The sequence below is a fragment of the Colobus angolensis genome, unplaced genomic scaffold, assembly GCF_000951035.1.
Source record: "Colobus angolensis palliatus isolate OR3802 unplaced genomic scaffold, Cang.pa_1.0 Scaffold15, whole genome shotgun sequence".
NCBI lineage: Eukaryota > Metazoa > Chordata > Mammalia > Primates > Cercopithecidae > Colobus > Colobus angolensis.
The window spans coordinates 10,215,576-10,239,944 of NW_012114599.1; the positions used below are offsets into that span (position 1 = coordinate 10,215,576).

The 24,369-nt window shown below is 40.6% G+C and overlaps 1 protein-coding gene and 1 pseudogene across 2 annotated transcripts in view; both read left to right on the plus strand.

The window, feature by feature from the left end:
- Nucleotides 1-24,369, plus strand: part of CDKL4 (cyclin-dependent kinase-like 4) — a 55,163-nt gene that overhangs the window by 11,523 nt on the left and 19,271 nt on the right. Inside the window, exons 3-4 of the mRNA XM_011935934.1 lie at nucleotides 7,357-7,429; nucleotides 16,199-16,289. Of these exons, the coding sequence (XP_011791324.1) occupies nucleotides 7,357-7,429; nucleotides 16,199-16,289 (164 nt within the window). The remainder of the gene's footprint in view (nucleotides 1-7,356; nucleotides 7,430-16,198; nucleotides 16,290-24,369) is intronic.
- On the plus strand, nucleotides 18,469-19,443 carry LOC105507446 (annotated as a pseudogene). The gene has a single exon (XR_001001101.1). The product of XR_001001101.1 is annotated as a ribonuclease UK114 pseudogene (transcript).

The following is a 24,369-nucleotide window of genomic DNA, read 5'->3' on the forward strand; positions in this document are numbered from 1 at the left end:
AAAAAAAAAACCAGAATCTCGAATAAGTTGTGCCCATATTGTTATAATCAGCCCAATCTAAAGTCATATTTCTTCCCCTCTGGTCCAACACCCGTGAAATCCATTTCTTCATACATTCCCCGTTATAAATCAGCAAAATTTTGTAGTTCTTTTCACTATATAAATCTCCTCTTCCTCTGTTTCACTTTGTTATAGGCCCCCTGAGTCATGCTGGGATCTGACTTTAGTTAAGGTTTGGAGACCCTGAGGGGAGGTGGGGAGAGGAGGCTTGAAGAAAGTGGACATCCCCACACAAGGCACCTGCCTCAGGTGAGATCTGAGAGTCTGCAGCAAGGCAGAAGCAGCCTCATTGTACAAGTTTGGGGGCTACTTCCTATAAGAAGAAAAATTTGGGAGGAAGTTAGGGGGCTCTTAGTTACATGAATACTTTCAAGTGTCACATTCCAATTCCTGGACAGTTTCTCCTTCTCATCTCATTAACTGAGAAACTAATTACCCTCACATAAATTCAGTCTTTGTTGTCACTGAGCACCCTGCAGGGTTATTGTGTGTGTCAGTTTTTTAGCAATCTCATGGTAGTCCCAGTGGATCTGTAAAGTGAGTCCTACAGAAACAAGAAGTAAGGGGTTCTTGTAAGGTAAATATCAAAATGCCTGATGTCCTAACTGTGCCTTGAACCAAGATATTAAAGCTCTGAACCTGTGCTTTTTTTCTTTAATTTATCCAGTGAAATTAGAAGCAGCCAGACCACGTCACATATCTGTTATTACCTACATTCCCCATATTGTTCTATGACACTTAGTTCACCAAAGCTTTGCCTTGAATAAGCATTTTATTCCAGATGGCCACAGGTGACTATTTAAATTCCCTTTTCAGGCCGAGCACAGTGGCTCATACCTGTAATCCTAGCACTCTGGGAGGCCGAGGCAGACAGATTGCTTGAGGTCAGGAGTTCAAGACTACTCTAGGCAACAGAGTGAAATCCCATTTCTACTAAAATACAAAAAATTAGCCAGGTATGGTGGCAGGCACCTGTAGTTCCATCTACTCAGGTGGCTGAGGCAGGAGAATTGCTTCAACCCAGGATGTGGAGGTTGCAGTGAGCCAAGATCACGCCATTGCACTCCAGCCTGAGTGACAGAGCGAGACTTTGTCTCAAAAAAAAAAAAAAAAAAAAATTATATAAATAAATAAATTCCTGTTTCATTACTGGGTGGCCATCTGCCAGCATCCCCGCCATTAATGGTAATTAGATGCTGCCCTTCAGACCCCATTACATTAGACACCCAATCCTAGATTCTCACAGCCTTGGATTGTTTCCCACATCCACTTCTGGTACCATGTCCTGAATTGGTCAGGATTCAACAACAGAATTCACTCTAGCTAATTTAAAGAGAAAGACATTTGTCGCAAGGTTTTAGTTTATAAAATTTCTGGGGAGTGCCAGAGAAACAAGATTAATTGAGCTCCTATTAGGTACCAGGTCCTGTTCTAGGTGCTGGGGCTATAATAATGGACAAGAAAAAGTCCTTGCCTTGTGCAATTTACATTCTGATGTAGTCCAGCAATAAAAAAGCGTTATGAGTCTTTGAAGAAAAATAAAGCACAGCGTGAAGTTAGAGAATGCCCAGGAGGTGTATTAGTCAAGATTCTTCAGAGAAACAAAACTAATACGATACATAGAGGTATTGATAACAGGAGATTTATTATGGGTATTGACTCATGTGATTATGGAGGGAGAAAAATTCCGCAATCTGCCATCTGCAAGCCAGAGAACCAGGAAAGCTGATGGTCTAATTCAGGCCGAGTCCTAAGGCCCAAGAGGACAGAAAGCTTCAAAGTCCAAAGGCCTGAGAGCCAGGAGCTTCCACATCCAAGGGCAGAAGAAGACGGATGTTCTAGCTCAAGGAGACAGAAGCAACCCTTCCTCTACCTTTTTGTTGTATCCAGGCCCCCAGCAGGTTTGATGATGCCTGTCTGCCTACCCTCACCATTGTGGGTGGGTCTTCTTTACTCAGTCTACTGATTCAAATGTGAATCCCTTCCAGAAACACCCTCACAGACACACCCACAAATGATGTTTTGGGTTTTTTTGTTTTTTTTGAGAGAAGGTCTCATTCACTTGTCTCACTCTCTGCAGTGGCCTGAACATGGCTTGCTGCAGCTTCAAACTCCCGAACTCAAGCAATCCTCTTGCCTGAGCGTCCTGAGCAGCTGGGACCACAGACACTCACCATTATGTCTGGCTAATTTTTAAACTTTGATTAGAGATGGGGTCTTGCCATGTTGCTCAGGCTGGTCTCAAATTCCTGGGCTCAAGCAATCCTCCTGCCTCAGCCTCCCAAAGTGCTGGGATTACAAGCACGAGTCACTGCACCTGGCAGAAATAATGTTTTACCAGCTATCTGGGCATCCCTTAACCTAGTCAAGTTAACACAGAAAATTACTCATCACCAAAAGAGAATAGAAGGAACAATAAACTGTTAATAGAAGTAGAAATAGAAGTGAATATAGAAATAGAAGTAAAATGTTATTAACAGCCTGATTGAAGTTATAAATAAGCCTGGGGGGCCAGGGATTACAGGCTCACGCCTGTAATCCCAACACTTTCAGGAGGCCGAGGCAGGCAGATCACCTGAGGTCAGGAGTTCGAGACCAGCCTGACCAACATGGAGAAACCCCATCTCTACTAAAAACACAAAATTAGCCGGGTGTGGTGGTGCATGCCTGTAATCCCAGCTACTCAGAAGGCTGAGGCAGGAGAATCACTTGAACCTGCGAGGCAGAGGTTGCGGTGAGCTGAGATTGTGCCATTGCACTCTAGCCTGGTCAACAAGAGTGAAACTCCGTCTCAATAAATAAATAAATGATAAAATAAGCCTGGCATGTTCAGAGAGCAGCGGAAAATAATGGACTGGGATGGAGTGACTTTGGCGATGTGATAGGCGATAAAGTTGGGAAGGGAAATGGAAGTAAAATGTTATTAATAGCCTGGTAGGCCATAGTAACAAGGCTGGATTTTATTCTAGGATAGTAAAGATTTACTGAGAAGGACTGAATTCATCTTGGATAGTAATAATGAAATCAAGCTTCCCCTATTAAGTTTTTATAACAAACTTCCAGGTAGTGACTTCTGATGTCAGCATCAGGTCTTCCTCTGAGTGATTCAAGGAGCATATTCCGAGCAGTTCAGTCTGAATTCCCCCATCATGTTACCCTTTCTTGTTAACCCATTGGGACTTGAACTGTGGTGTCTCATGTTTGCTTTGAGGCCTTCATTACAACTTTTAGTATTACTTTTAGCGGCAAGAACCTCAATTACTTCTGAACCAGTCAAATATTTGGTTTTGCACTTGCCCAAAATATAATATTTAAACATTGAGCATCATTTGATTTCACCAGAGGTTCATTTTGCTCCAAGATGCTTTGAAAAAGGCTGCCTGTGGCTGAACAGTGCTGCAGCACTCTATCTTTCTGGACTGAGCACCGCGTGGATGTGCATTCTCTTTGATGGTTATCTTCTCTTTGCACGATCTGTAGTGGTGGTTTGTGGTTCTCTTTGATGGCTATCTTCTCTTTGCACGATCAGGGATGTTGTTTTGCCCCTGACGGAATCTGCCTTCTTGGAAGCTAACTGAACCGAATGTGACACTTCCTGTGAGATGCCTTTAAACATCCTCTTTCATGTTAAAGGCATCTTTAACATCCTATGAAATTACTTTCCTATGAAATTACTTCATTCTTGATTCCATGTTATTTAGGCTAATAATTGGGGCTTTGCAGTTTCTGAATCCTAGCCCCTACCTCGTTTCCCAATTCCTGTACTTACTCTCCTGCACCTGTAGGCTCTTAGATTCCGACCAGACCAGCGTTCTGTTCCCATGTCAGTAGGAGCACGTGCTCCACCCTTGCTAGTCCCTCCCAAGGATGGAAATCCATTTCCCTTCCTCTCACTGCTGCCACCATAATCTAAGTGTCCAAATCTCACTTGGGTTATTGAATTAGCCTCCTAATTTCTCTCTCTGTAAGTGTGTTGACCCCCAGAAATCCATTCTCCATATTATGTCACTTCCTTGCTTGATTTCTTTCAATGGTTTTGAATTTAGCATAAAATCCAAATTTCTTATCGAGATCTAGAACTCTGAGGCCCTCCATGGACTGGTCTCTGCCAATCTTCCCGTCTTCTTCACTCAAGCGTCAGCCACACTCACACCTGGCCTCATACTGTCTTCCCCACACTCCCAGTTCTTTCTCTCCTCGGGGCCTCTTGCTATTCTTCTGCACCTCTTCTGTCTTTGTATGGGGGTCTCAATCCCATCGACTGGCCTTGTCTGATCTCAGACCTGTATCTCCAGAACCCATGTGGGTGTTAAAACCAGACATTGAGGGGATAGATTACTCCATAAACTTATGAGATATTATTCTGTTATTATGCATGAGGAAAACTGAAAGTTCAGAGAACTTAAATAACGTATGTTCAAGATTATAAAGTAGAGGCCAGGCGCAGTGGCTCACACCTGTAATCCCAGCACTTTGGGAGGCCGAGGGTGGATCACGAGGTCAGGAGATCGAGACCATCCTGGCTAACACGGTAAAACACCGTCTCTACTAAAAATACAAAAAATTAGCTGGGTGTGGTGACCGACGCCTGTAGTCCCAGCTACTCGGGAGGCTGAGACAGGAGAATGGTGTGAACCCGGGAGGCAGAGCTTGCAGTGAGCTGAGATTGGGCCACTGCAGACAGAGCAAGACTCCATCTCAAAAAAAAAAAAAAAAAAAAAAAAAGATTATAAAGTAGGAAAACAGCAGCATATCTGGGATTTGAATTCAAGCGACCTGTCTCACAGTGCTCAAAATGGCTATACTATTCTTCCTGCCTCATATTTTAAAAATGTAAACAATGTTGTTTCAGGTTTGACTCTAGATGAAGTGGGGAGAATACAGTTATATCAGAATTCAGTGCTGGAAATAGACACTTCAAGTGGAAAGGGATTTAATCATGAGAATTAGGTACATTCACAATATTAATAATGAGGAGAACTGGAGTCAGAGGGTTGCCACTGGGCCACTGATGTCAAGGGCATACCACCATAATTGTGATACAAGATCAGGAAACTGCTCTGAGAAAAATACCATGTACATTGCTTGCTTTTCTCTGCATATACTTCAGCCTCACACGGTGGTATCTTGTAGCTAGTGTTATAACTGAGTCATGCCTAGGCCTTCCCACTGTTCTGTAAAGTCAGCTACATCTGCACATGTTCAGTTTTTAAAAAGTGATCTAAATATATGATTTAAGTATCCAAATATGATAAAATATTAAATCTGAATAATGGATATGTTTGGGTATTATATAATATAATTTTTTTAATTAAGAAAATCCTTATAGTTGACATTTAGTAAAAGAAACCTTTATGTTTCAGATTTTTAAAAAATATACAGACAACAGCCACATCTCCATCAACAGGGCTGAAAGACAACACTGAGAAAAATATTTGCAGCATATATAACAGACCGTGATGTACATTGAGTCTTTGTAAATCAGTAAGAAAGCAGTGAACAGACCAATTTAAAAAGCAATAAACGCATGAAATGGAATTACACAAAAGAAGAAATGTAGTATCCAATAAGGGTGTGAAAAATAATAATCACTAAAAATTAGTGAAATGCAAATAAAAAACACAATGAGACATCTTTTTATTTTAACCACAGATTGGCAAACATAACATTGGCAAAACCAAATGTTGGCAAGACAATGAGGAGACAGGGACTTTGATGCACAGATGTTTGGTGGGAGTGAAAATGGGTATAACCTTCCTCAGAAAGGGTAGTTTGACAGTGTGTAAATGTGAAGGCATCATCATGGGACAGTGATGTGAGTGATGGAAAGCTACCAACAGAAAAGTTACAGAGAATGTAATTGCTATAATTCATGGAGATGGTTACATAAAATAGAATACTCGCAAACAGAGTAAGTTTCCCAGACCCCCAATCCCCAGTGGAAAATACACCTGCCCATGATACTTCCCAATATTTTCTATACAGAGTGATGAGTCTGCCAGAGACAAGAAGCTTACACCCTCCCATTCTTATGGGATCCTTATTCTCCCTGGCCTCCTTTTGGGCTATCTGCTTACCAGGGACAAGTAACTATTACAAAATAACTTGAGTGTCTACCACCAACATGAATTGGATGAATTGAAGAGCTATCTTCCAAGTATACCTTTTTTCCTGTGAAAACAAGTCTCAGGTCTACCTGAATTTCATCCCTGCAGGATCAAAATGTAATGGGTGCCTACCACTGGTCTCAGAAATCCCACTTCTAGAACTTATCTTAAGAAGGTAATTGCATAAATATCATAAGATGGATGATTACAGATATTCATTGAAGAGTTTCTAGAAATAAAAATTGGCTGAACTGAACTGCTCATCAATGGAGACTAAGTAAATTATGCTACAGCCATATAATAATCTCCTCTGGAGCCACTAAAATATATGTGTACATGTTGGTATTTGTACCTCCATGCATAAAACGTTTCTCAAAGTGGTCGGGGTGAAATGGAAGAAAATAAATGGGTGGCTAGGCAGGTGTCAGAGAGACTTCATGTATATACTTTTATATGTTTAAAATTTAAACCATACAAATGTGTTTATTTTAAAATTAAAGTTAAAAAGTAAATACTGGCTGGGCATAGTGGCTCACACCTGTAATCCCAGCACTCTAGGAGGGTGAGGCAGATGGATCATCTGAGACTGGGAGTTCAGGACCAGCCTGGCCAACATGGCGAAACCCCATCTCTACTAAAAATACAAAAATTAGCTGGGCATGGTGGTGCGCGCCTGTAATCCCAGCTACTTGGGAGACTGAGGCAAGAGAATCGAATGTCTTGAACTCCGAAAGAGGAAGTTGCAGTGAGCTGAGATCATGCCACTGCACTCTAGCCTGGGTGACAGAGCCAGACCCTGTCTCAAAAAAAAAAAAAAAAAGTACAGAAGAGACAGGGAGAGAGAGGAACAGAGGTGCCTGAAGAGACAGCCACCAGAGGTTATAGCCGTTATTTTGGGGTAGCAAGATTTGACCCAACACATTTTATTCCTTTACCTTTCTATATTTTTTGAATCTTCATAAGTGTATATCATTTTGTGGATGTAAAAAATTCAAATTACAAAAGGAAATTACATAACTATAATAAAAAGATAGTAAAGCCCAATTTTCACTAAAATATTTTTTTAGGATCCCTCTGCATGATGTTCCTTGAACATGGCAGTTCCTCGCCACTCCACTTCTGTTCCCAACCCTTGCTTCTGGAACGCTATCCTGTGAGTTTTCATTTCCCTTTTTATTTTTTCCCTCAGAGTTGCTGATGGAGTGATCAAAAGTGTATTATGGCAAACACTTCAAGCTCTTAATTTCTGTCATATACATAACATAAGTAACATTTTCTAATGAATTTATTCATTTCTTCATGATGAATCTTCTAAATAGCTCAGGGTTTTGTTTGGAGAGCTGAAGACAAAGGGAAAGTAAGAGTCAAAGAAGCAAAACAAAAGTTCAGCCAGTAATCCCAGCACTTTGGGAGGCTGAGGTAGGAGGATCAAGTGAGCCCCAGAGTTTGAGACTGGCCTGGGGCAAGACCCTGTCTGCAAAAAAGAAGAAAAGGAAATAACAAAAGAAAGTTCAAAATATGAGAAAAAAGTGATGCATTATTCATGACTCTTTCCAATTTCTGTAAGAATCAAATTGCTAATTCCTTATGAATTAAAAATTTGAATAAATGTAATGATTCCTTTTGCCATAGGGCCAGTGACCCCTGAAACTATGTTTAAATTGGGCTAGAATAATTTTTCAGGGCTGGTGTGGTGGCTCATGCCTGTAATCCCAGCACTTTGGGAGGCCAATGCATGCAGATGGCTTTGAGCTCAGGAGTTCAAGACCAGCCTGGGCAACATGGAGAAACCCTATCTCTATGAAAAAATATAAAAATTAGCCAGCCATGGTGGTGCACACCTATAATCCTAGCTACTTGGGAGGTTGAAGCTGGAGAATCACTTGAACCCAAGAGGCGGAGGTTGCAGTGAGCCGAGATCACATCACTGCTCTCCAGCCTGGGCAACAGAATGAAACCCTGTCTCCAAAAGTAATAATAGTAAGTTTTCAGGATATTGCTGGTGTAATCCCCCATGGTACTTTTTTATTTTTTCACTATTATTTTTATGTCTCTTAAGTCCTTTACTCTATAGCAATCTAAGTCCCCCTTTCCTTTCCTTTTAAAAAGCCATTTCCAGCCGGGTGTGGTGGCTCACGCCTGTAATCCCAGCACTTTGGGAGGCCGAGGCGGGCGGCTCCCGAGGTCAGGAGATCGAGACCATCCTGGCTAACACGGTGAAACCCCATCTCTACTAAAAATACAAAACATTAGCTGGGCGTGGTGGCGGGTGCTTGTAGTCCCAGCTACTCGGGAGGCTGAGGCAGGAGAATGGCGGGAACCCAGTAGGCGGAACTTGCAGTGAGCCGAGATTACACCACTGCACTCCGGCCTGGGCGACAGAGTGAGACTGTCTCAAAAAAAAAAGTTCATGAATCTTTTATAGCCGTAGTTCTCAAGCTTGGGCATGCATCAAAATCACTAGGAGGGCTTGTGAAAACACAGCTTCCTGGGCCCCGTCCCCAGAGTTTCTGATTCAGTAGGTCTGAGGTAGGGCCCCAAGAATGTGCATGTCTTCTGTTTTTCCCAGATGCTACTGAAGCTGCCGGTTCAAGAACCACACTTTGAATACGACTATGTTAGAGAAATAATTTTGGCTGTTTCCTGTACGTAACTTAACTTGTTCTTTCACTTGTATTTCCTGTAAATTGGAGTTTATATCTAGAGGCTTGATCATATTCAGGTTCCGCTTTTCTTTAGATAAGAATGCCTCCTACGTGGTGCGGTACACTTCCTGTCGCATCCCCATCGTGAGGTGTATAGCAGCCACTTGTCCCACTTGCGAGAATGTTAAAATTGGTGAGTGGGCTCAGGAGGTATTCGTTTGGTCCCCTCCATTATCATTTTAACTGTCAACGTTGTTTCCCTGGTGGTTTTAGCATCCAGTGATGATTATTGCCTGCATCTAGTATTTCATGACAGCGATTTTCTAATTCTATTATTCCTTCTGCATTTAATAATTGGAATTGTATGGAAAAGAACTCACCCTCATGGATTCTGGCTACTTTTATTTATCAACACTCAGGGTGATGAGCGGGTATCTTAGCAACAGTGACACGTTTTGGGGAGAAGTGGCTGGAGCACCATTATAAACACCAATTTTGTATTGTGGTGTTTTCGATTCTTTGCTGTTATTGGTCTCTCTGATGCTCAGATTTTCCCATCTTAGGCCAAGGAGAGCTTCTTCAAGTTGGCTCCTGGTCCCTTTGCTATATATCATTATATTTTTGTGACTGTCTCACTCTGTTGCCCAGGCTGGAGTGCAGTGGCGTGATCGTAGCGCACTTGGGCCTCAAACTCCTGAGCTCAAGTGATTCTCCCACTTCAGCCTCCCTGAGTAGCTGAGACTACAGGCACATGCCACTACACTCAGCCAATTTTTGTTTCTGCAGAGACAGGGGTCTCACTATCTTGCCCAGGCTGGCCTCAAACTCCTGCCTTGGCTGCCCAAAGTGCGAGGATTACAGGTGTGAACCACTGCACTCAGCCAATGATAGCTTTTAAAATATATATCTAGCCCTTTTGAGTTGGTGCCTAGACAGAGACAGTGCTGAGGCAATGATACAGAGTACCATATGGTCAGTTTTGATGCCAGCAGAATGTCTATCATAGCAGTCTAGGATTGCTGAAAAAGAAAGTATAAGATCATGGGAATACATTTCAGTATGGAGGGGAAGCTTTCTTTACTTTTAGGAAAGTCAGTGAAGTTTTTATTAGGTTAAATCAAAAGCTTTTATTTTCTATTAATGTAGAGGGATATTTTTCACAAACTATGTAAACCTATTTTTCATGTTGCAAATTGTGCTTTCTAATACTTAATAAAGATGATGCCAAATGGAATCCTTATCTCTGTTGCTTTCCACCATGCTATAGGAGGTATCAAAGTTGCTGCAGGAGTTTTATGGGTAGTTAAAATGATTTCTAAAAATACCACTTACCACAAGTGTTTATCCCTATATAACCAGACACTTTCCGAGTACTTGGTTATAAGCTTGAATTCAATGTCTGTGGCTGCTTTATCTTTGTATCTCTTTAATACCTAAATTGGATATTTTTATATAAAGGGTGCTCAATAAATATTTATTTAATAACTGGATGGATGGATGGATGGATGGATGGATGGATGGATGGTTGGATGGATGGATGGATGGATGGATCAATGGTTGGTTGGTTGAATGAGTCAATCAGTCAGTCAACCCAAACTGCCTAACTGATTGTGACTATCTCCAGTGGACCCAAACATTATTGTAGACCAACGCAACTGCCATCATTTCTGCCCTTGGAACAACACATTCTATACCCTAAGCTTTAAAACACCGAAAACTTCTGATTGATAATATGTGGCCTCTATTAAAAACAAATAATTTTTCAGGCCAGGCATGGTGGTTCATGCCTGTAATCCCAGGACTTTGGGAGGTTGAGGTGGGCAGATTACCTGAGGTGAGGAGTTCAAGACCAGCCTGGCCAACATGGTGAAACCCTCTCTCTACTAAAAATACAAAAATTTTCCGGGCATGGTAATGCATGCCTGTAATCCCATTACTACTCGGGACGCTGAGGTGGGAGAATCACTTGAACTCGGGAGGCAGCGGTTACAGTGAGCTAAGATCAGGCCACTGCACTCCAGCCTGGGTGACAGTGCAAGACTCTGTCTCAAAAAAAAGATAATTTTTCAGACAAATTTGCATCCTTCAAGATGGAAATTCCTTCTCATTTTCTTATGGTAAGCCTTTGTGTATGTGTCTTTTTATTTATCTATAATTAAAATGCATGCAAAGAAAAAAAATCTAAGCCATATATAAAGCTGTCACAATAATACAACTAAAACCTTCATACTCTCCTTATTTTTAGAGGAACTCCCATGATAGTCTCAAAGGATAGAAAAGGCAATCTGACCCAGTGGTGTTGCTGATGACTCACAGCTTTCAACCTGTAGAGACCATGTGTACTTATCATCCCAAGAGTCAAGATCCTAAGCAGGACACTGAAGGTTCAAGTACCAAGGGATTCAGGCCTCGCTACTCCAACTATGGTTCATAGAGATCACTTGGGAGCTTGTTAGAAATGCTGAATCTGAGGTCCTCTACAGACCTGCTGAATCAGAGTCTGCATTTTAACCAGAGCTCCAGGTGATTCATGTGCACAGTAAATTTGGAGAAGCACAGGACTTAAGAAAATACCTACTCATTTGGTGCTGTTTTACCCTATAATATCACTAGAGTGAGGTAACCAAAGTGATCCATTTAACACCATAATGAACCCATGGATTTTTATATATTTGCTGTATTGATTAGAGAAGAGGGGAAAAGGGGCTTCATCTCAAAATGGCAAAAATGACTTCTTTTTTTTTTTTTTTCCTGAGACAGGATCTTGCTCTGTTGCCCAGGCTAGAATGCAGTGGCACCTTCACGGCTCACTGCAACCTCAGCCTCCCATGCTCAAACAATCCTTCCACCTTAGCCTCCCAAGTAACTGGGACTACACATACCACCATGCATGGCTAATTTAAAAAAAAAAAAAAAATTTTTTTTGTAGTGATAGTTTCATTGTGTGGCCCAGGGTGGTCTCAAACCCCTGACCTCAAGCCATCCTCCCACCTTGGCCTCCCAAAGAGCTAGGATTACAAGCATGAGCCACCATGCCCAGCAGGCAAAAATGACTTCTGAGATAGGAGCAGGCCAGGCTGCAACCTCCATCAGCATCTTGTTGATCCTCATGTTTTGGTTGTTGAGGAGGGGGTCCCTTTTCTCCTCACTGTATGAGCATCCATGCCTAAGGCTCCAAGAGAATAAATTCATCAGATAATAAAAAAAACTATTTATTGTTTTTATCAGGCTATTTAAGAAGCAATCTCTGGTGTGCAAGTTTGCAGAGATGATTTTAAAGTTAAAAGTCAGTTTTAAAATACCATAGATATCTCTTTTGGCTGGCTTGTGAGCCAAAAAAAAAAAAGATTGCCCATCAGCCACAACAACCGAACCTGAGCAATGTTTGCTAAAAGCTGTGTACAAGGCCACGCGTGGTGTCTCATGCCTGTAATCCCAGCACTTTGGGAGGCTGAGGCGGGTGGATCACCTGAGGTCAGGAGTTCAAGACCAGCCTGGCCAATATGGCGAAACCCCATCTCTACTAAAAAATACAAAAAATTAGCCAGGTATGGTGGTGGGCGACTGTAATCTCAGCGACTCAGGAGGCTGAGGCAGGAGAATCACTTGAACCCAGGAGGCAGAGGTTGCAGTGAGCTGAGATCGCACCACTGCACTCCAGCCTGGGTAACAAAGAGCGACTCTGTCTCAAAAAAAAAAAAAAAAAAAGCTGTGTATAAAACTCAATTTATTGAAATTATTTTATTAACAGAGACTTGCATGCTTCTTATTCTTTGAGGGAAAATAGGCTGATTGCAAGAGGCACTGCAGAGAGTTTGCATTGAGTGTGGCTTTGCAGTGGAGTAGGTGAATGCTGTATTTCTAAGCGTCTTCTTCCCCCCCATGCCCTGTTTCTTATGGTTTCAATTATTTATTTTTTAATTTAATTTTTTAAATTTTTATTTATTTATTTGGAGACAGAGTCTTGCTATGTCGCCCAGGCTGGGGTCCAGTGGCACAACTGCAGCTCACTGCAACCTCCACCTCCCAGGTTCAAGCGATTCTCCTGCGTCAGCCCCCTGAGTAGCTGGGATTACAGGCACCCACAACCATGCCTGGCTAATTTTTGCATGTTTAGTAGAGACAGGATTTCACCATGTTGGCCAGGCTGGTCTCGAACTCCTGACCTCAGGTGATCTGCCTGCCTCAGCCTCCCAAAGTGCTGGGATTACAGGCATGAACCACCGCACCCAGCCAGGTTCTAATTATTTTTACTCCCTTTTAAATTTCTTCAGTATCCTCTCACTCTTCATCAATAACTTCTCTTACCTGCTGCTATACCAATAAATGTTCCTGTTTCTTTGGGATATGTCAATACTTCATTTCCTTTTGTGTATTTGGTTGAAAAATAAGTGCTATAAATTTCACATGGATTAGATCCAGAAAACATATGTATAGGCCAATGGACAGATATCGATGTAAATCCATTTACTTGGTAATGCTACACATAGTCTAGAAATTCTAGAATTTGATGCAAACTCATTTAAAGGACATAACCTGTTCTAATGTAGTCACCAACTATAAGTGAGTGTTACTGACTCAGAGTGTTAGTCTAAATTTCTTAAGTGTGTTGCTTAAAAGGTAGGATATCAAAACTATGTTCATTTATATTCCAGCAATTTTTTTTTTTTTTTTTTGAGGCAGGGTCTCACTCTGTCAGACAGACTAGAGTGCGGTGGTGCCATCTTGGCTCACTGCAACCTCCACCTCCTGGGCACAAGCCATCCTCCCATCTCAGCCTCTTGTGTAGCTGGGACTAAAGGTGCACACCACACACCTGGCTAATTTTTGTATTTTTTGTGGAGACTGAGTTTTACCATTGGGCCCAGGCTGGTATCAAACTTCTGGGCTCAAGCGATCCTCCCAACTTGGCCTCCCGAAGTGCAAGGATTACAGGCATCAGCAACCATGCCCAGCCTATGTATTTTTTTTAATTAGTGTCTAAGGCCTTAGTACTTTTAAAAGACCTAAAAAAGTTTCTTCTAACTGCTCTTCATACAAATTATGAAGCAGTTGACAGTAATTGAGACTAAATAGGAACCAGTTCCTGCTACCAGTGTCATTTCTGCAACCTAAAATGAATTTAGGGCTCAGCTCTTTTTCTCTTCCTAGATAGCTATTAGAGAACCAAAGACAACCATTTCAGAATTGTCAAATTGACAAAAATGCTTAAAGGGCCTGACAGCATAGTAGAGAAGGAGGCAGAAGGAGTTGATTATTGTGACACTCAATTCATGTACTCTGTCAGTGGCCACTTGCAATCACAGGATTGTTGCAAGGATGAAATAATTCATGCTTTGAATTGAAAGTGCTTTGAAAAGTACAGAGTTCCCTGTGAGGGCCCAGTGATGGAGATCGATATTATTTTCATCCATTTTCTTTTTTGGGAGCGTGGATAAACGGAAAGTTCTGAAGGGTAAGGTCTGAGCTGTTTTCTCACAGCACCTCCGCAACATGGAAACCTGGAATGCCCATGCGCGCGCGGGCTTACTCAGCCTGCCCTCACCCAGGCCCCTAGCCAGGCTGCTCCTGTCTGGCGAGGAGCATCTGCTTCATTCAGGGTCGTTATGATTAGGCAGCAAATTGTAAGGCCGCTGCATATGAAAGAATAGCGGGGTCCAGGCGTGGTGGCTCACGCCTGTAATGCCAGCACTTTGGGAGGCAGAGGTGGGCGGATCACTTGAGCTCAGTAATTCAAGACCAGACTGGACAACAACATGGTGAAACCCGTCTCTACTAAAACTACAAAATTAGCCGGGCATGGTGGTGAGCGCCTGTAATCCTAGCTACTCGGGACACACCCATAGTCCCAGCCACTTGGGAGGCTGAGGCAGGAGAATCGCTTTAATCTGGGAGGCGGAGCTTGCAGTAAACCAAGATTGCGCCACCGCACTCCAGCCTGGGCGACAGAGCGAGACTCCGTCTCAAAAAGAAAAAAAAAAGAAAAAAAACAGCTGCTTTTGAGGTCAGCGTGCCACAGGTCCCACTTTCCCAGTAGGGATTCTGACAGCATGGTGGGCCATCTCAGGATGATGATCGTTCCAGGATAGCTCCGTGGTGAGGATGTGGAAATGATCCCCATCCCCTGTCGAGGAATGCTTCGGAATCTCTGCTAAGTAGGGGACTGTGCGCCCCAGCTCACCCAGGGCAGTCGTGGTTTGTGCCTATTGTCCTGGCGTGATTATTAATAGGCCCCTCTTTCACACTTGGAAGTCTCCTGATTTGGATGATAAATAATATGGTCATTCTAATTATAAGTGAATTTTGCTTTTTATCATTTAAATGTTTTTCTAATTTCTCAAATCTGCAAGTTTTTCAACCTTAATTGTGACTCTTGGGTGGCAGCAGTTATTAGAGGTACTCTGAGTCTAATCTCATTTAGGGTTTTACCTCATACAGTTTAAACAGGGACCAGCAAAAAGTGAAAGAATTGTATGATACTCTCTTCTTGAATTTACTTTTTTATTTTTATTTATTTGTTTTTGAGACAGGGTCTAGCTCAGTTGCTCAGGCTCTGTGCAGTGTGATCATAGCTCACTGCAGCCTCAACCTTCCAGGCTCAAATGATCCTTCAGCCTCAGCCTCCTGAGTAGCTAGGACCACAAGTGCATGCCACCACGCCTGGCTAATTTTTTAACTTTTTTTGTACAGACAGGGTCTCAGTGCATTGCCCAGGGTGGTCTCAAACTCCTGGCTTCAAGTTATCCTCCTGCCTCAGCCTCTCAAAGTGCTGGGATTATGGACCTGAGTCACCACACCTAGCCTGATAATCCCTTCTTTAAAAAAAAAAAAAAAAAGACAGTTTTCACATACAATTATAATTTTAGTTATTTCAATAACAAAACAATATTTTAATAAATGTTTTAATTTTGGTATGACAAGAGTTACAAGTGAAAAACTGCCAATTTATGTTCTTTTAGAAAAGTGGGCCGGGCGCGGTGGCTCAAGCCTGTAATCCCAGCACTTTGGGAGGCCAAGACGGGCGGATCACAAGGTCAGGAGATCGAGACCATCCTGGCTAATACAGTGAAACCCCGTCTCTACTAAAAAATACAAAAAACTAGCTGGGCGAGGTGGCGGGCGCCTGTAGTCCCAGCTACTCGGGAGGCTGAGGCAGGAGAATGGCGTAAACCAGGGAGGCGGAGCTTGCAGTGAGCTGAGATCCGGCCACTGCACTCCAGCCCTGGCGACAGAGCGAGACTCCGTCTCAAAAAAAAAAAAAAGAAAAGTGAAGGAAACCCACATTTGTTTTTATCTCATAGGCTGTGTATCTATTAAACTAGTAGTTAATGTTTATTCTTTGTCATTTTGGTGGTTCAGAAAAATAATCAAATAATGATCTTACAGTGCATTCACAGAGATATAAAACCTGAAAATATTCTAATAACTAAGCAAGGAATAATCAAGATTTGTGACTTTGGGTTTGCACGAATTCTGAGTAAGTAGCAATTTTTTTTTACTAATATCCAGTTCAGATGATGATAAAATGAGATGGTTTAAATTCTTACTTTGGATATTAGACATATGCCAAATACTGTATTGTTGTTATTATTATTTTTTTTTTTGAGACGGAGTCTGTCCCTGTTGCCCAGGCTGGAGTGCAGTGGCACGATCTCGGCTCACTGCAAGCTCCGCCTCTCGGGTTCATGCCATTCTCCTGCCTCAGCCTCCCGAGTAGCTGGGACTACAGGCGCTCGCCACCACGCCCGGCTAATTTTTTGCATTTTTAGTAGATACGGGGTTTCACTGTGTTAACCAGGATGGTCTCGATCTCCTGACCTCGTGATCCGCCCGTCTCGGCCTCCCAAAGTGCTGGGATTACAGGCGTGAGCCACCAGTATTGTTGTTATTAAAAAAGGAAAAGCTCACTTTAGCCTTTTAGTCAGTACATTCGTTTGCACTTCAACTCTGCTCCATTCAGCTAGAATTTATTGGATGTCACCTTTCTGTGCTTTGCCTCATAGGAAAGGAAAATAATTCTAAAAGCATTTCTGCTCTTCATGCACTTATAATCTACAGTAAAAGAAACAAAGAATAATACAAGATGATTGGCAATGAAGTACTAAAGTGAAGGTGCAGACAGTTCCCTGGAGGAAGATATTAATGTGGGTGAGAGTGGTTGAAAAAAACTTCATGGAGCTGGTGAGACTAGAAGAGTAAACTGAAAATTAAAGAGAGGATTCAGAGACAGTGCTAAGAAAAAGGAGATCATTCCAGGCAAGGAGGAACTGAAGGGAAAGGGGGACAAATAATTGTTTCTCCTTCAATCTAGAACTTTGCAGCAGACAAATATATGTATTAGCAACATAAACCTCGCAGTCTGGGTGTGGACATAATCGGTATCCTGACGGCACCCAAACACGAGTGACTTGGCAATGCATGTGGAAGGGTTGGGCAAAAACAAAAACCGATCAAGGCTTTCTGAGGTTGCTGTGCTTTGTGGTAAAGATAATAGGATCCTAATGATAATTGGTCCCTGTGCCATGGGGCTGAAAAGGGAAATAGACAAACACTGGAAAACTACCAAGTTACGAACGCTGCACATAGTACCATGGTGCATCAGTGTCAGGAAATGCTGGGCTGCCATTAGCAGGGATGTTTGCAGTTTCAGTGGCATCGGAAAATGTTTAAGACACGGTATGAGAAAAAGGAAAGTGAAAATATATGCATACAGTATGATCTCAACTATACAGGAAATACATAGAAAAAAATTACTGAAATATATATGACCCTCAATTTAGGAAATTAAGTGAATGATAGTCATCCAATGCATGGTATAGATCCGGTGTCATAGATTTGGGTTTTTTTTCCTGGAAATCCATTATATACCACCAAATACCCAATTTAGTCACAAAAATAAGTGAAAAAACCTACACAGATATGCCATTACAAGCATTAAGAACATAAGAGCAGCATTTCATATGAAAGTTACCTCACAATTGTTCCTTTTAGGGATTTTTCTCCATGGGCTGGCAAAGCTTCTTAAACTGGCAATACTTCTGAAAATATAAATATTTTTAATTTTTCATGAATATGAATTCTTTTTTCCCTTCCTTTTTCATTTTCCTTTGCATTTCTGTGCTGAATATGCAAGTCAGCTTTCCTACTGAGTTTTCCTGTAGCAAACATAGTCATTCTTGTCTGAATGAAGAACCTTAGAACTGAGTTCAACATTAGGGTCATCTGTCTCAGAAATTTTGACTGCATGAACACATCCAGAAGTCTGAATGGTGAACCCACTGTGGCAATTCCAATAATGATACCTTTTGCCATATTATTATAAGCAAAGTGGTAATACAAGACACTGCCAACTTGTTAGTGCTGGCTTAAACCTCCACAAGACATGAGCTCAGGCACTGGTTACAGCTTAAGTCTTCTAAGTACTGGTATGAGTCATTGCTGGGGTCATTGTTGGCCATTTATAATGAGAAAGGCAAAGGAGGGGGTCCCATTATGTGATAAAATGCTAACAGTGGCTCAATAGACATCCATATAAAAATGTAAGCTCCTATTGGATATCCACATGCAAAAGAAGAAAGTTGGACCTTTACCTTACATTATATTCACCAAAATGAATCACCAACGTAAACATAAGAAATAAACCTGGAGGAGAAGCGAGCAAGGCTGGTGCTGGGGCTTCTTCTCCTGAAGGGGCTGCAAGAGGGAAGACTTAGTCATGTCATCCTTGATCAAAAGGGTGATCAGCACCGCAAAAGCTCCAGGGGCCATTGGACCCAACAGTCAAGCTGTGTTAGTCGACAGGACCATTTATATTTCAGGACAGATAGGGATGGACCCTTCAAGTGGACAGCTTGTGTCAGGAGGGATAGCAGAAGAAGCTAAAGAAGCTCTTAAAAACATGGGTGAAATTCTGAAAGCTGCAGGCTGTGACTTCACTAATGTGCTGAAAACAACTGCTCTTCTGGCTGACATAAATGACTTCAATACTGTCAGTGAAATCTACAAGCAGTATTTCAAGAGCAATTGTCCTGCTAGAGCTGCTTACCAAGTTGCTGCTTTGCCCAAAGGTAGCCGAATTGAAATTGAAGCAGTAGCTGTCCAAGCACCGCTGACAACAGCATCACTGTAAGTGGGCCAGTGCTTTGTAGTCTGGAATTGTTAACATTTTAATTTCTACAACTGATGTAACATCTTAATTAACCTTCTAATTTTCACAATTGATGACAGTGTGAGCTTGATGAAAATATCTGAAGTTATTATGGAAATACCGTATAATAGGGAGAGTTGAACATGAATTGAAGATTAGAGAAGGAATCCAGTTACTGTTTTAAATTACACCTGTATTACTGAATATAGGAAAGAGATACCCATTACGTAGTTACTCAATAAATAAAAGAGAAATAACAGGTAGGAAAGAAGAGTACTTATTCCTGAGAAATAATCAAGAACATATCTAATTCAAACTAATGATGTGAATGATTTAGTTTTCATGTCAGGTATGTGATTCTGCTTTTACTTGAGTAATATTTAAGTGTTTAAATTTGAGGTCAAGGAGAAGAAAGTGGACCAAAATTTAATATAGATAGTATTTTTCTAATGGAAATAAAATAGACTTGCAGATTTCAAAAAAAGGAAAAAGACATAAAGCTGTAAAACTCTTAGAAGAAAACATAGACCAAAAGCCTCATGACATTGGATTTAACAGTGATTTCTTGAATGTGACACCACAAGCACAAGCAACAAAAGGAAAAATAGAGAAATTGGACTTCATCAAAATTAAAAACTTCTGTGCATCAAAGGACACAATAAACAGAATGAAAAGCAACCCATGGAAAGGGAGAAAATATTAGCAAATTTATACCTAATAAAGAATTAATATCCAGAATGTTCAGAACTATAACTCAATAACAAAAACTAATTTGAAAGTGGCCAAAGGACTTGAATAGACATTTCTTTTTTGTTGTTTTATTTCAATAGGTTTTTGGGAAACAGGTGGTGTTTGGTTACATGAAAAAGTTCATTGTTTTGTTTTGTTTTGTTTTGTTTTAGACGGAGTCCAGAGTCTTGCTCTGTTGCCTAGGCTGGAGTGCAATGGTGACATCCTGGCTCACCACAAACTCCACTTCCTGGGTTCAAGCAATTCTCCTGTCTCAGCCTCCCAAGTAGCTGTGACTTCAGGAACACGCCACCACACCCAGCTAATGTTTTTATTTTTGGTAGAGATGGGTTTTCTCAATGTTGGCCAGGCTTGTCTTGAACTTCTGAGCTCAAGTCATCTGCCTGCCTCGGCCTCCCAAAGTGCTGGGATTACAGGTGTTAGCCACCACACCTGTCTATGTGAATAATTTATTCGGTGGTGATATCTGGGATTTTGGTTCACCCACCACCTGAGCAGTGTGCACTGTGCCCAATGTGTAGTCTTTTATCCCTCACCCCCACCACACCCTTTCCCCTGAGTCCCCAAAGTCCATTGTATTATTCTTATGCCTTTGTGTCCTCATAGCTTAGCTCCCACTTATTAGAACATAGATGTTTGGTTTTCTATTCCTGAGTTATTTCACTTAGAATAATGGTCTCCAGTTCCATCCAGGTTGCTGCAAATGCCATTATTTTGTTCCTTTGTATGACTGAGTAGTATTCTGTGGTATATATGTATATATATACCACATTTTCTTTATCTGCTTGTTGATTGATGGACATCAATTGGGCTGGTTCCGTATTTTTTCAGTTGCAAATGTGCTGCTATAAACATGCGCGTGCAAGTATATTTTTTATATAATGACTTCTTTTCCTCTTGGTAGATACCCAGGAGTGGGGCTGCTGGATCAAATGGTAGATCTACTTTTAGTTCTTTAAGGAATCTCCACACTGTTTTTCATAGTGGTTGTACTAATTTAGATTCCCTCCAAAGTGTAAAAGTGTTCCCTTTTCACCACATCCATGCCAACATCTATAGTTTTGTTTTGTTTTTTGTTTTTTGTTTTTTGGTTATGGCCGTTCTTACAGGAGTAAGGTGGTATCGCATTATGGTTTTGATTTGCATTTCCTTAATAATTAGTGATGTTGAGCATTTTTTTTCATGTTTTTGTTGGCCATTTGTATATCTTCTTTTGAGAACTGTCTATTCATGTCCTTAGCCCACTTTTTTGATGGTATTGTTTGTTTTTTTCTTGCTGATTTGTTTGAGTTCTTTGTAGATTCTGGATGTTAGTCCTCTGTTGGATGTATAGATTGTGAAGATTTTCTCCCACTCTGTGTGTTGTCTGTTTACTCTGCTGATTATTTCTTTTGTTGTGCAGAAGCTTTTTAGTTTAAGTTCCATGTATTTATCTTTGTTTTTGTTGCATTTGCTTTTGGGTTCTTGGTCATGACAAGTCTTTGCCTAAGCCAGTGTTATCTTCTAGAATTTTTATGGTTTCAGGTCTTAGATTTAAGTCTTTGATCCATCTTGAGATGATTTTTGTATAAGGTGAGAGGTGAGGATCCAGTTTCATTCTTCTACATGTGGCTTGCCAATTATACCAGCACCATTTGTTTAATAGGGTATCCTTTCATCACTTTATGTTTTCGTTTGCTTTGTCAAAGATCAATTGACTATAAGTATTTGGCTTTATTTCTGGGTTCTCTATTCTGTTCCATTGGTCTATATGCCTGTTTTGATACCAACACCATACTGCTTTGATGACTATGGCCTTATAGTATAGTTTGACTATGGCCTTATACCATACTGCTTTGATGACTATGACCTTATAGGTAATCCCTCCAGATTTGTTCTTTTTGTTTAGTCTTGCTTTGGCTATGCGGGCTCTTTTTTTGGTTCCATATAAATTTTAGGATTGTTTTTTCTAGTTCTGTGAAGAATGATGGGGGTATTTTGATGGGAATTACATTGGATTTGTAGGTTGCTTTTGGCAGTATGGTCATCTTCACAATATTGATTCTACCCATCCATGAGCATAGGAGGTGTTTCCATTTGTTTATGTCATCTATGATTTCTTTCAGCAATGTTTTGTAGTTTTCCTTGTAAAGGTTTTTCACTTCCTTGGTTAAGTATATTCCTAAGTATTTTATTTTTTGCAGCTATTGTAAAATGGGTTGAGTTCTTGGTTTGATTCTCAGCTTGGTTGTTGTTGGTATATAGCAGGGCTACTGATTTGTGTAGATTAATTTTGTTATCCTAAAATTTTGCTGAATTCATTTACCAGTTCTAGGAGCTTTTTGAATGAGTCTTTAGGGTTTTCTAGGTATACGATCATGTCATCAGCAAACAGCAAAAGTTTGACTTCCTCTTTACCAATTTAGATATCTTTTATTTTTTTCTCTTGTCTGATTGCTCTGGCTAGGATTTCCAGTACTATGTCAAATAGAAGTGGTGAAAGTGGGCATCCTTATCTTGTTCCAGTGCTCAGGGGAAATGCTTTCAACTTTTCCCTATTCAGTATAATGTTGACTGTGGGTTTGTCATCAATGGCTTTTATTACCTTAAGGTATGTCCCTTCTATGCTGATTTTGCTGAGGGTTTTCATCATAAAGCAATGCTGAATTTTGTCAAATGCTTTTTCTGCATCTATTGAGATGACCTTGTGATTTTTGTTTTTACTTATGTTTACATGATGTATTGCAGTTATTGACTTGCAGATGTTAAACCATCCCTGAATCCCTGGTACGAAACCCACTTGATCATGGTGGATTATCTTTTTGGTATGCTGTTGGATTTGGTTAGCTAGTATTTTGTTGAGGATTTTTGCATCTATGTTTATCAGGGACATTGGTCTGTAGTTTTCTTTTTTTGTTATGTCCTTTCCTGGTTTTGTTATTAGGGTGATACTGACTTCATAGAATGATTTAGAGAGGATTCCCTTTCTCTGTCTTTTGGAATAGTGTCAGTAGGACTGGTACCAATTTTTTCTTTGAATGTCTAATAGAATTTAACTGTGAATCTCTCTGGTCTTGGACTTTTTTTCATTGGTAACTTTTTAATTATCATTTCAATCTCGCTGCTTGTTATTGGTCTGTTCAGAGGTTTTATTTCTTCCTGGTTTAATCTAGTAGAGTTGTATATTTCCAGGAATTTATCCATCCTCTCTAGGTTTTCTAGTTTATGCGTGTAAAGGTATACATAGGAGTCTTGAGTGATCTTTTGTATTTCTGTGGTATCAGTTGTAATATCTCCTGTTTCGTTTCTAATTGAGCTTACTTTGATCTTCTCTCTTCTTTTATTGGTTAATCTTACTAATGGCCTATCAATTTTATTTATCTTTTCGAAGAACCAGATTTTTGTTTCATTTATCTTTTGTGGGTTTTTTGTTGTTGTTGTTTCAATATCATTTACTTCTGCTCTGATCTTGGTTATTTCTTTTCTTCTGCTGGGTTTAGGTTTGGTTTTTTCCTGTTTCTCTAGCTCCTTGAGGTGTGACCTTAGATTGTCTGTGCTGTTTCAGACTTTTTGATGTAGGCATTTAATGCTATAAACTTTCTTCTTAGCATTGCCTTTGCTGTATCCCAGAGGTTTTGATAGGTTGTGTCACTATTATTGTTCAGTTCAAAGAATTTTTAAATTTCCATCTTGATTTCATTGTTGACTCAACAATTATTCAGGAGCAGGTCATTTAATTTCCATGTATTTGCATGGTTTTGAGGATTCCTTTGGGAGTTGATTTCCAATTCTTTTCCACTGTGGTCTGAGAGAGTTCTTGCTAAAATTTCAATTTTCTTTGATTTTTTTGTTTTGTGGCCTATTATATGGTCTATCTTGGCAGATGTTCCATGTGCTGATGAACAGAATGTATATTCTGCAGTTGTTGGGTAGAATATTCTGTAAATATCTGTTAAGTCCATTTGTTGTTGGGTATAGTTTAAGTCCATTGTTTCTTTGTTGACTTTCTGTCTTGATGACCTGTCTAGTGTTGTCAGTGGAGTATTGAAGTCCCCCACTATTATTGTGTTACTATCTCATTTCTTAGGTCTAGTAGTAATTGTTTTATAAATTTGGGAGCTCCAATGTTAGGTGCATATATATTTAGGATTGTGATATTTATCTGTTGGACTAGTTTTTTTTATTATCATTATATAATGTCTCTCTTTGTCTTTTTTAACTGCTGTTGCTTTAAAGTCTGTTTTGTCTGATATGAGAATAGCTACTCCTGCTCACTTTTGGTGTCCCTTTGCATGGAATACCTTTTTTCCCCCTTTACCTTAAGCTTATGTGAGTCCTTATGTGTCAGGTGAGTCTCATGAAAACAGCAGATACTTGGTTGGTGAATTTTTATCCACTCTGCCATTCTGTATCTTTTAAGTGGACCATTTAGGCCATTTACATCCAACGTCAGTATTGAGATGTGAGGTACTATTCTATTCATCATGCTACTTGTTGCCTGAATACCCTGGGTTTTTTCTTTTTTTTCCTTTTTTTTTTTTTTTTGGCGGAGTATCACTCCGTCACCCAGAATGGAGTGCAGTGTGTTCCTCCCAGCTCATAGGATCTTGTAGAGAATAAGTGAAGGATGGCTAACTGGTTAGTAGCATACGCTGGGTTTTTTTTTTTTTTTCTTTTCTTC